Source organism: Zalophus californianus, chromosome 16 (assembly GCF_009762305.2).
Source record: "Zalophus californianus isolate mZalCal1 chromosome 16, mZalCal1.pri.v2, whole genome shotgun sequence".
Taxonomy (NCBI): Eukaryota; Metazoa; Chordata; class Mammalia; order Carnivora; family Otariidae; genus Zalophus; species Zalophus californianus.
In genome coordinates, this window is record NC_045610.1 from 47164139 (window position 1) to 47176364 (window position 12226).

General features: G+C 40.0%; 1 protein-coding gene across 14 annotated transcripts in view; it reads left to right on the forward strand.

Moving 5' to 3' along the window:
* TANC2 (tetratricopeptide repeat, ankyrin repeat and coiled-coil containing 2) overlaps positions 1-12226 on the forward strand; it is a 353239-nt gene that overhangs the window by 310382 nt on the left and 30631 nt on the right. For all 14 annotated transcript variants that reach the window (XM_027624902.2, XM_027624912.2, XM_027624910.2 and 11 more), the window contains 2 exons: positions 6705-6827; positions 7385-7621. In XM_027624902.2, the coding sequence (XP_027480703.1) occupies positions 6705-6827; positions 7385-7621 (360 nt within the window). The remainder of the gene's footprint in view (positions 1-6704; positions 6828-7384; positions 7622-12226) is intronic.

Here is a 12226-nt window from a genome sequence, read left to right on the forward strand (position 1 = left end):
ACTTAGTGGGAGCAGAGTGAGACTAAAATAACAGGCCAGGTGTCTCATTCCAACTTCAAGTGGACCAAAAAGTCTCTGCTACTTCTACAAACTCTGAGATCATTATCCTTCTGTTAGATAGGAAAGTAACATAAGTATTAAGCATTACCGCTTTAAACACTTAAGCTTTTAGCCTCACCATCTGCCTAGGATCAGATGCAAAGAAGTTGATTCCTGTCTTTTCTGTACCATAAAATAAACAAATGCTGCATTAACAGATAAATGATATGAAATTTCTTTGACCCAGTGTGATTATATCCAATACATGGAAACCTACATTTAAAGCACACGCTCCTATCGTTGACACGGTTTTATCTTATGTTGCTACAGACAACATGGTTGCCTGAGATAAGACTGGCTCCGTGTGTGATTCAGGCCATAAATACTCGGGTGTGCAGCATATGGTGATGACATGACCGTGGCCTGAAGAATGTAGACTTGGACTATGGCTTTCCTGATGGTCCACTTTTCAGGGTCCTTTAAATGCCCAGTGCTCCCTGTTGATTCACTTTAGCTTCTCCCAGCTGCTAGAATTTTCAGTCCCCATCAGTTGAGGGTCATGAAAAGGCAAAGACAGACTGTGGTTATAACCAGTACCATTCAGAACTTCCAATCAGCAGTGACATATCGTCCAATTTATATTTCTTTCCAATTAATTTTAAATTCCCTTTGTTTTATCTTTGTTCATGAAAAATTGTGTACAATGTCATTAACCACCTTAAAAGTACGAGGTTGTAGGCCTGTAATTCTGGATATTTGACTGGCTAAGGAGCTCTTTTCATTCTTTTTGTTTTTAACAGCTTTATTGAGGTATAACTTATATACCGTAAAAGTAACCCATTTTAAGTGTACAAATCAATGACTTTTAGTGTATTTACAGAGTTGTGTAACTATCACCACTATTTGTACATTTCCATCACCCTAAAAATATACCTCATGCCCACTTCAAGGTACTCCCCATACTTCCTGGCAACCACCAATCTGCTTTCTGTCTCTATAGATTTGACTTTTTTACACATTTTATATAAACAGAATCATACAGTATGTGGCCTTCTGTGTCTGGCTTCTTTCACTTAGCAGGTTTTCAGGGTTCCTCTGTGTTGTAGCATGTATCACTACTTAATGCCTTTTTTTTTTTTTAGATTTTTAAAATTTATTTATTTTAGGGGTAGAGAGAGCGCACATGCGCAGAGGAGAGGAGCAGAGGAAGAGGGACAAGCAGACTGCACGCTGAGCACAGAGCCCAGTGCAGGGCTCAGTCTCACGACCCTGAGATTGTGACCTGAGCCGAAATCAAGAGTTGGATGCTTAACCAACTAAGCCACCCAGGCGCCCCACTTGATTCTTTTTACTGCCAAATAATATTCTGTTTTGTAGATATACCATAGTTTATTTATCCATTCACCAGTTGGACATTGGGTTTTTTCTGCTTTTTGGCTATTGTGAATAATGTTGCTATGAATGTTAGCTTACAGATTGTTCCCTTTTTTGATTTTTTTAAAATAAAATTATCCATTTGAAAGTGAACAACTCAGTGGCACTTAGTACACTTACAATGTTAGTGTTCAGGTTTTTATGTGAACATGTCTTCACTTCTCTTGGATATATACCAGGATGGAATTACTAGGTCATATAGTAACTCTGTGTTTAACATTTTGAGCAATTGCCAATCTGTTTTCCAAAGTAGCTGCATCGTTTTACATTCCCACCAGCAATGTATGAGAGTTCCAGTTTTTTCGAGCCCTTGCCAACACTTGTTAGATATTGTCTGTCTTATTGTAGCCATTTTAGTGTGAAGTGGTATCTCACAGTAGTTTTAATTTGCACTTCCCTAATGACCATGGTGTTGAGCACTTATAGTTCTTTTGTAATCCTCTAATTGCCATTTAGATTTTTTTTTTTTAATCTATGAAAAGAAAGCAGTCTGTTTGTGAATTGTGGCCAGAGATATTTCAATCCGTCTTGGAATGCAGGGTGTTTCGTTGGATTGAGTCTGGCCACCAAAAGGGTTTCAGAGTGCTCTTGCAATTAACTGCCTAAATGCTGCCCTCTGAAATGTTTCTTTGATTGGTCAGTTCTTTAACATTTCTTACCAGAACAGATCTCTTGGCCAGAGGGGAAAGGTGCTATAAGTAGGCATCTAGTAGGTAGAAGAAAGATCCTTCGACATCCGTCAAAAGGCATGGGTTCAAGTACAGACTCTACCACTTAACTTAAGCAGTCTGTTTTCTCATCTGTAAAATGGTAACAATATCTAACTCTCAGGATTGTTATAAGGATCATAGATATAAGATATATAAAAGAGGTACATTATAAGATGCAAAGTACTAGACATATATCTAAGGTTTTGTGATTAAATTATTGGTAATAATTTCTTGCCTGATAGTAAGAATTAATAATGAGCATAAATTCCAGATGGTGATATAACCTTTTCAGAGGCTACCTAGCATCCTCTACAGCAGTGATCAGCAAATATGGCTTTGTAGTCCATATAATCTGTGTTGAAACCACTTAACTCTGCCATTGTAATTCAAAAGCAGCTAAAGATGATACAGAAATAAATGGATATGTTCATATTCCAGTAAAACATGATTTATAAAAACTGATGAAAGGCTGGATTTAGCCCCAGGCTATAGTTTGCCAACCCCTTTGTTTACCAGGATCTTTTCATTATAACCAAACATGGCCACACAGATGGTCTGGTAAGAATAGTAATGATTTATTTGAGATGCTAGGGTGACTATAGGTGAGACACTAATGATATATTTGTAAATAATTTGCCTTAAAGAACCTCATTGGTTGAGCCCCCTAGGTAAGTTTTTGCCATGATCTTAAGATACGTGAGCCAGAGCTAAGATCCCTAAGTTGAGATTGCTGTCATTTCTTTATGCCTTCCTTGTTGGTATTTAAAACTACTGAGCAGGCTTTCTCCCAGCTGATAAACAGTGTTGTAAATTTAGACTCTAACAAATATTTAAGGAAGGGACTCCATTACCATCTATCTCTGACAAAAAGAGATCCCTTGCTGCCTGAGCAGTAGTTACAGATACTAAAGAAACACTTTTTCTAGTTATTTGAACTTAGGGTTCTCTTTAAGAACCCATCAGCTCAGAATTTAATTACATGTTATTTTTGGCCACATCCTGCCTGATAATGGGATCCTGCCTATCACGTCTGTTGAGATGAATTTAACTAAACTGAAACTCTTTCCTCTTATACCTCATAGAAGCAAAAGAGTCAGCCCCACCAAGCAGAAGAAATCAGTAGAGCAAGTCCATAGCACGAGTAAAGCTCATATTCCAAATCCTAGAGTCTAGCTCTGTATTTCAGGCTTCTTTCCTATGTATTTACTTCAACCTCACTGGGACCCTCAGTGCTGCTTTGTAGTCCAGTTACTGGACCATTTCATTGAAGTTCATTTACAAAGGTCTATTCTTACTCAGTTCCTTTTTCCATTTCTTTTTTATCTGGCTCTTAACCAAGTCGACTAATTCCAAAAACAGCCTGACTTATGAGTCACTGAGTAAATCAAAGCCATTGAGTGTGACTTCCCTTAACCACTCTCCTCCTCCCACCAAAAAATCAATCTACAGTATCATCAGTTCTTACCTCCCTTTCTCTTGTCTCTGAGGAAGAAATATCCCTATCCCCCCCTTTTAAAATTATATTTTAAACATACCAGAAAGCACAGATAACTGAATAATCAAATACGATCTACCAGATTTAACAGATGCTAAGATTTTTCCATATTTGCTTCAAATCTTTTTCTTTATTTTGAAGAAATGAAAATGTAACACATAGAGTAGAGCCCTCTGTTAACCCTGTTTCTCTCCCTTTTAGAGATAATTTCTACCCTAAAGTTCACATATATTCTTCTTATCCATATTTTGCATTTTTTCAACATAAAAATATATTCATAAACAGTATACAGAATTATTCCATTAATTTTTACATTTGACATAAACAGAATCATATTCTTCATGTAATTCTATAACTTTTTTTCACTGAATTTTGTGTATTCAAGATTTATCTGTAGGTCTAGATCAATGGCCAGTAGCTTTCAATTTTGGCTATACATTAGATTCTCCTGGAGAACTTTAAACACACACACACGCACGCACACACACACACACACACACCCCTGTGCTTTACTCCCAGAGATTATCATTCATGGTTCTGGAGTAGAACCCAGGCTTTTTTTTTTTTTCTTCTTCTTAATAGTCTTACTTTCTTAGAGTAGTTTTAGGTTTACAGAAAATACAGAGAATTTCCATATACTCACTCTCCCACCACAGTTTCCCCTATTATTAACTTCTTGCACTGGTGTGGTACATTGTTATAATTGATGAACCTATATTGACATATCATTAACTGAAGTCCATAGTTTATATTAGGTTTTAACTGTGTTTTATGCTTCTGTGGATTTTGCCAAATGCCTAATATGTATCCACCATTACAGGATCATACAGAAGAATTTCACTGCCCTAAAAATCCTAAAGCTATCAAAAGTACTCCTAGCTAATTCTGCAGAATTAGCAAACACATCGAGGAGAAAAGTAGCTCTAAACTGCTCTCCTGGGCTCCATCCTATCCTTACGTGGTCTAGTAATTCTTCTCCAACCTGTTATTCCTCCCATGTCTTCAATGAGGATAATTTTTAAATTTTGTAGAGTTTTTCCTAACTGTCCTTAGCAGGATCAAGTTTAGATCCACCATTACCAGAAGTATAGCCAAGTCCCCTTGAGCAGAAATTATGACTTGGTATTCTGGGAACATCCACCTTTTCTCTGAACATCTTAGGCTTTCTCATTTAAAATTCCTTTGGTATCTTTGAATGACCAAAACTGTCCTGGGTATCACACAGAAAAAAAGAAGCAATTTATATTCAAGAAAACTAAACCCAAACTTAGAGGCCCTGAGCAGAGGAATGAGTTGCTATATCTTTCTGAGAAGCTAAAATACAACATTTTCTAAACTCACTCTGATGCTGGAGACCTTGAGCAAAAGTAGAATTGCTGTGTGACTTTAATAAACACTGGTCCAGCATTCTTCTTCTGTAGGCTAATCTTTATAATATTCTGTGGATTAAGTGAACATATCTAAGGAATTTCACGTAAGTCAGTATTTAAGAGAAAGTTGGCTATTACAGGTCATAGTCACAGTTGTGCTTTAAATATCATAGTTAGAAAAGAAATAATGCTTAGTTGAAATCATAAGAGCAAAGCCCATAGAAGTAGATCAGATCGTCTAGGATAAAAAAGGACAATTTTGGAGAAGGCACTCAAGGGTGGCAAATGGTTCAGAATTAAAGGTAAAGGGAGAAGCCAGCAATCAGCTGCTTTGTTTATTTTAGTTGCTACTTTTCCAGCTAAGAATTCAGAATTAAAGTCCTGGCTCAGGTTTAACTTGGTCTAATGGAAGGAACATGAAGTTTAGAGTTAAAAGGACTTGGCTTCTAATTCCAGCTCCACTTTTTAATGGTTGTAGGACTTTGGGCAAATTACTTAGCCTTCTCTGGGTTGTTTCCTCCTATATAAAAATAGTAATAAATTCAACTTCACAGGACTGTCATGGAGATTAAAGAAACTAACATGAAAAGGCCCTAGCATAGAGCCTGACACATAGCAGATACTGAATAAATGTTGGATTCCCTTTCTTTTTTTCCTTCAACCATAATATATAGAGCTTGTCTTCCATTACTAAAAGCTTCCTCTGTTGAATTATAAATATCAATTTATAATGATTTTTCTGTATAATTGTTTAATACAGTTTACAGTTCCTCAAAAGATCTTGGTGAGGCTCACACATAGTCCAGATTAGGAGACTGAGGCCCAAAGAGGGAGTCAGAGCTAAGTTTCCTGGTTTGCCAGGATCTACGGTAGAGGTGAGCTCTAGAACCTAACTTATCTGTAAGTAAATTGTGATACATCCATATAATGGACTACTATATCTCTCTTGAAATAGAATGAGGCAAAAGCATGTGTACATGTATGGACATATGTGCACAATATTTTGTTTAAAAAATTAATATAAGAAAATCTCATTTTCCCTTTACGTTTTTAAAGTGTTTTAAAATTGGCTATAGTATATGGATCTTTTACAGATTACAATTTAGAAAAAAAATTATTTCTTTTTTTGAGACAGTCAAGGAAATTTGAACACTGGATATTTCATATTATAGAATCCTTGTTAATTTTAGGTATCATAATGATGTTGGGCTTTGTCTTAAAAAGAGCCTATATCTTTTTAGAGGCATTTACTGAAATAGTTGTATATTAACTGATAAGATGTCTGGGATTTGCTTCCAAATAATTCAGTGATGGGGAAAGGGGAATAGGATCAGGAGTATAAATGAAACAAGGTTGGCCATGAATTGCTGTTTTAGACATAAGTAGGTATTCTAGGCAAGAACAACCAGCATTTCAAGGAACAAAGCAGGCAGAAGTAGCTTAACTTTTTTAAGAGAATACCTCCCCAGATTCACTTATTAGGTGCCAAACTTCACTGTTAGTATCTTCCTTCCTTGGATTGGCTTTGCTGGGCCTGGACCTAGTTAGGGCAAGACTCCATTCTCATTTCTTAGTACAACAAACCTAGAAGTCACTCACTACTCATGGTACTCTTCAGCCGGGCTAATAATTTAACTGTCTCTATTTCTTTTTCAGGGTTTGAGTAAAAAAGTTGGTGTGTCATCTTCCATCCTCCAAGGTCTCTGGATCTCCTATAGCACAGAAGGTCTTTCCATGGCATTGGCATCTTTACGAAATCTCTACACTCCAAATATAAAGGTAGATGCTTGTGAATTACAGATAGATTAAAGAATTAGTTGTGCAGAAATAAAATTGGGACATTTAAGTGGCTATTTAACTGATATTTGACTTAACCTTAGACTATCTCCTATCAGTCAGCCTTTTATTGATAATCTAATATATTTGAAATTGTTGCGTTTTATTCTGTGAATTGAAGACCAGACCTGTTGAGCTACTACCTTCTGGCTCTGGTTTATAGGATTAGGTCCTCCTGCTTCTAGGCAGTAAATTGATCCAGGTAGGCTTTGTTCGGGTAGGAGCTTTTCTGACCAACAGTTCACTTAGAAGAGGCTGTGTTCAGCACTATAGTGTGGGTGGCGTCTGCTCTCATGACTGAGCAGTTCATGGAAAGCAGACATTTCACAACCCTTTCTGAAGGCAAGGTATCAAAAAAGGAACAAGTGAAGATTATAAAATAAAGCAGTTACTAAGTGCTACTAGGTGCTGTTGTGGGGTCCCTGATGACTTAATTAAAGATGACTGAGAGGATGCAACTGAAACTTGCCTAAGTGTAATTTCTGTGTACTTATTTCTAGGTCAGCCGACTGCTGATTTTGGGAGGTGCCAACATTAATTACCGGACAGAGGTTTTAAATAATGCTCCAATTCTGTGTGTCCAGTCTCATCTTGGTTACACAGAAATGGTGGCCCTGCTGTTGGAGTTTGGGGCCAATGTGGATGCCTCTTCTGAAAGCGGCCTGACCCCTCTGGGCTATGCAGCGGCGGCTGGCTTCCTGAGCATTGTCGTACTTCTGTGCAAGAAGCGTGCCCAGGTAATGGCTGCCCCACTCCGATGCTTTGCCTGTCCTCCCTTTCTCTTCCTCCCTGCCGTGGAGTCTTCCTTGTCTCCTGTGTCATCTCATGAGTCTAGGCAGAGCACATCAAATCCAGTAGGGCGCAGATCACGGGGAATACCGGCTGTGCAGACGTCCCAGTGCTGGCCCGCTTGCCACTGCCCCTTCCGCACCACAGCAGGACATGGTTCTAAGGCCCTTGGGAGGCACTTAGGAAGCTGCATTTATCAGCAGCCACAAGAAGTCCCCACCTAACAACCAGGGAATTCTCCACTGAGCACAGAGGGAGGAAGGAGAAGTGAAGGAGCAAAGAGACTGCAGTGGGAAGTCAGAACTGAACCGTGCGCACAGCCTTTCATGTGTAGAGAAGAGAAGTTAGCCCTGGAGGTAAGAACAGAGGCCAGACTCCCTCACCCTAGCCTTGAAGACCAGCATCATAGAGGTGTGAGGAGGACATGACTCTCTGTGTTTATACTCAAACCCACCAGAGGTACTAGGCAGTGTATCTGCTAGTGAACTTTAATTCCCTGAAGACCTTTCTAAAAAAGTGTTTGCTTTATAGTATCTCAAGAGCTGCTGATATAAAAGAACTCAGTTTCAAAATTTTGGTGAGAAGAAAAATGCTGGTCTCAACAATGTAAGCCTCTGGGGAAAATTGTAGCCTTGTGGCATTTTGTTTCAGTCTTGAAAACAGACTGAGGATTTGGGTGGTTTTGCACTGAAATATAAGTAATATGTGTGACCTCGTTCTAAGATGTCCAGTGTTCTCACCAGGGAAGAAAGGGGGACTCTTGAGACTTTTGAGAACTGGGACCTGAGACTCTCAGTGAAATTCAGACCCCTAGGTGTCTACTGTGACACAGACCTATAACGTCCACCTATAATGTCCTATTCATTTGAATGAACATCTCATCTCTAAAAACAGAACAACTGGGCCTTATTACTACTGCTGTGAATTCATATTCTCATCTCAGTTGGGACTTTCCTATTGCCCAGTTACCATTCCATACATCTCTATTTTCCCCAGAGCAGATATGGAAATCATTTGCATTCTCCTCCACACCCTGCCACACCTCTTGGCCTCCTACATTACCAAGACTGAGTTCATCTCCATGTGCCTCCATCTCAAAACTCCGTTAATCCTTACCAACACTCACTTCATGTCTGCCTCAGAGAAGGAAATGTTTACCATCCTTCCCAAAGCACTTGCCTCCACCAGTATTTTTTATCTCTACATGTTGCTTTTCTCTCACAATTCGCTTCACTCTTTTCCTAAATTCTCAACAAACCGGGACGCCTGGGTGGCTCAGTTGGTTGAGTGTCTGCCTTCGGCTCAGGTCATGATCCTGGGGTTCTCTGATCAAGCCCCGCATCGGGCTCCTTGCTCAGCGGGGAGCCTGCTTCTCCGTCTGCTTCTGTGCACGCACTCTCTCTCTCTCTCTCTCTCTCTCTGACAAGTAAATAAATAAATAAATCCTTAAAAATAAAAAATAAATTCTCAACAAACCGATGAATGTCTCCTATAACCCAAAAAAGCAGCTGCCCTCTCTCCTGCCGACCAGGGCTGCGGTCCCATCCCTTCCCTTCCATATCCACCAGTCCTACCCAAAGAGTCCTCTCTACTTGCCACCTCTGCTTCCTTACTGGCCCTTAACCATTTTTAGTCTGGCCTCCATGAGAGAAAGAGGCATTAAGTCATTAAAATCATAAACTTTGGGATCAAACACAACTTGGTCAAAGCTTCCATTTATACTTCCTTTCCCTGAAGGCTTGGGCAAGTCATTTAACCTCTCAGTCTCACTGTTTTCATCTATAAAAAGGATTAGTGGGGTCACCATGAGAATTAAAACTGAGAAAGCCTTTTTAAAAAGAGATGAAATCTTGGGGCACCTGGGTGGCTCAGTCAGTTAAGCGTCTGACTCCTGGTTTCGGCTCAGGTCCTGATCCCAGGGTCGTGAGATTGAGCCCCGTGTTGCGCTCAGTGGGGAGCCTGCTTCCTCCTCCTCCCTCTCCCTCTGCCCCTCCCCCCGCTTTCTCTCTCTCAAATAAATAAATCTTTTTAAAAAGAGAGATAAGAGTCTCTTTTCATCTCTTGCAGGGTCTAATAAATAATACTCTTTAAGAAAAAAAGGGGGGGCACTCCCGGCTGGCTCAGTCGGTAGAGCATGTGACTCTTGATCTCAGGGTTGTAAGTTCAAGCCCCATATTCAGTGTGGAGATTACTTAAAAACAATATCTTTTAAAAAAAGAAAAAGAAAGAAAACACCTAACCTCTTGTCATTCAACTGAAGCTACTCTCGAAAGTCACAAACAACTGCCGACCACCAGATAAGGTAACCTTCTGTCATTTCTCACCCTCTAAACCTGTCCATAGTGTTGGCGGTATTGACACGGCACTTTCCAGAACTCGCAGGGTGGTCCTAGTTCTCCTGCCCGTCTGGTTGCTCTTCTCTCTTCCTTCTCCTAATGTCACTGTTCACTGAGATTTTGTCCTCTCGTCTTCTCCATCCTCAGACTCTCTCCCACGGCATCAGCACCAGAGTACTGAAGAATACAATACTAGCCAGTTATTTGTGGGATGTTCTTCGGTTTTAGTTTGAGATTTTTCTCATCGTTAGGTTGAGTTTATGTATCATCAGCAAGAATACCACAGAAGTGCTGCCGTGCCCTTATAACGCAGCTCTTCGGGAGGTGTATGCCCTTGCTGTGTCCTATCACGGGATGCTAACCTCGATCACCTGGCTCGGATGGTGTCTTCCAGGTTTCTCAGTTATGAAGTTACTGTTTTTCCCCTTTGTAATTAAGAAGTATCTTTGAGAGAGAGATGCTTTGAGACTAGACAAATATCTTGTTTCTCATGCTTTTGTCCACTGATTTTAGGATCCATCAAAGATTCTTGCTGCAGTAACGATTGCTCTGGTGTTTTTACGTTTTCTATTTCCCTCATTCCTTCAGCATTTATTAATTAGAATTTTGATGTAAGGAAGAGCTGTCCCTTCTCCCCTATATATGTATTTTTTTAATTATTTATAGTACTACGGATTCCTTTATTTATTTTATACTAGGACCTATAACCCATTGCCATTATTATTTGTTGCGCAAATTGCCCAAGATTTGGCCTTTGGAAGCCCCTTCAAGTTGGCTCCTGTATCCTTTCAGCTTCCGCTAAAGTATTTTATGAGCATTTCGGTACTTTCTGGCACCACCAGATTTTCCACACTCATCATTTACTATTAATGCCCCAGCCCCAGGAATTAATCATTTCTCCAAGGAGCCAAAGCATCTTTTACTCACCCCCTAGTTTTTGAAAATGTAGTATGAGCATGAAAATTCTCAATGACTATCCATGACCTCTGATTCAAATTCAGACCACTTAGCCTGGCATTCAGAAATATCCCTGCTCTGGTCCCAGAAGACCCTCTCAACTTTGTAGTTTAAACTTGCCTTCCATGTACCTTACCCTTGCAAAAACTAGAGTTAATCATTTCCTATCTCAGCCAGCTGAGAGGGACCTTTTCTGAGTCTGTTTGGGCTGCTATAACAAAATACCACAGACGGAGTGGCTCGTAGACAGCATTTATTTCTCACAGTTCTGAGGCTAAGTCTCAAGATCACGGTGCCAGCAGATTCGGCAGCTAGTGAGAGCTTCCTGGTGTACGGCCAGCACCTTCTTGCTCTGTTCTCCTGTGGTGGAGGAGGGAAAGCAAGCTCTCTGGGGCCCCAATAGTAGGACACTTCTCACTTCCCAAACATCCCATCTCCATTTAATATCATTACACTGGGGGTGAGAATTCCAACATATAATTTCAAGGGAACAAAAGCATTTAGACTATAGCACCTTTCCTTCAGAATCTGTCCCTGATTCTAGTTAGGCATTCTCTCCAGTTTCATTGCACTTGTACTTTCCTTATGACAGTCTTTATCCTTTGTTGAATAGGTTTTTGTCACACTGGTCACATCTCCCCTTATTTGAAAGTCCTTGAGAACAGAATCTATATTTTACTACCTTATTCACCTTTTCATGCTAGGTGGTACCTTGCACAAAGTAGGCATTCAGTAAACATTTGTTAAATAGATTGCTGGTGGGTCAGAATGGCTAAAATTAACAAGTCAGGAAACGACAGATGTTGGCGGGAATGTGGAGAAAGGGGAACCCTCCTACACTGTTGGTGGGAATGCAAGCTGGTGCAGCCACTCTGGAGAACAGTGTGGAGGTTCCCATAGAGCTACCATATGATCCAGCAATTGCACTACTGGGTATTTACCCCAAAGATACAAATGTAGGGATCTGATGGGGTACGTGCACCCCGATGTTTATAGCAGCAATGTCCACAATAGCCAAACTGTGGAAAGAGCCAAGATGTCCATTGACAGATGAATGGATAAAGAAGATACACACACACACACACACACACACACACACACACACACATACACACACTGGAATATTATGCAGCCATCAAAAGGAATAAAATCTTGCCATTTGCAACGACGTGGATGGAACTGGAGATTGTTATGCTGAGCGAAATAAGTCAGAGAAAGACATGTATCATATGACCTCACTGATATGAGGAATTCTTAATC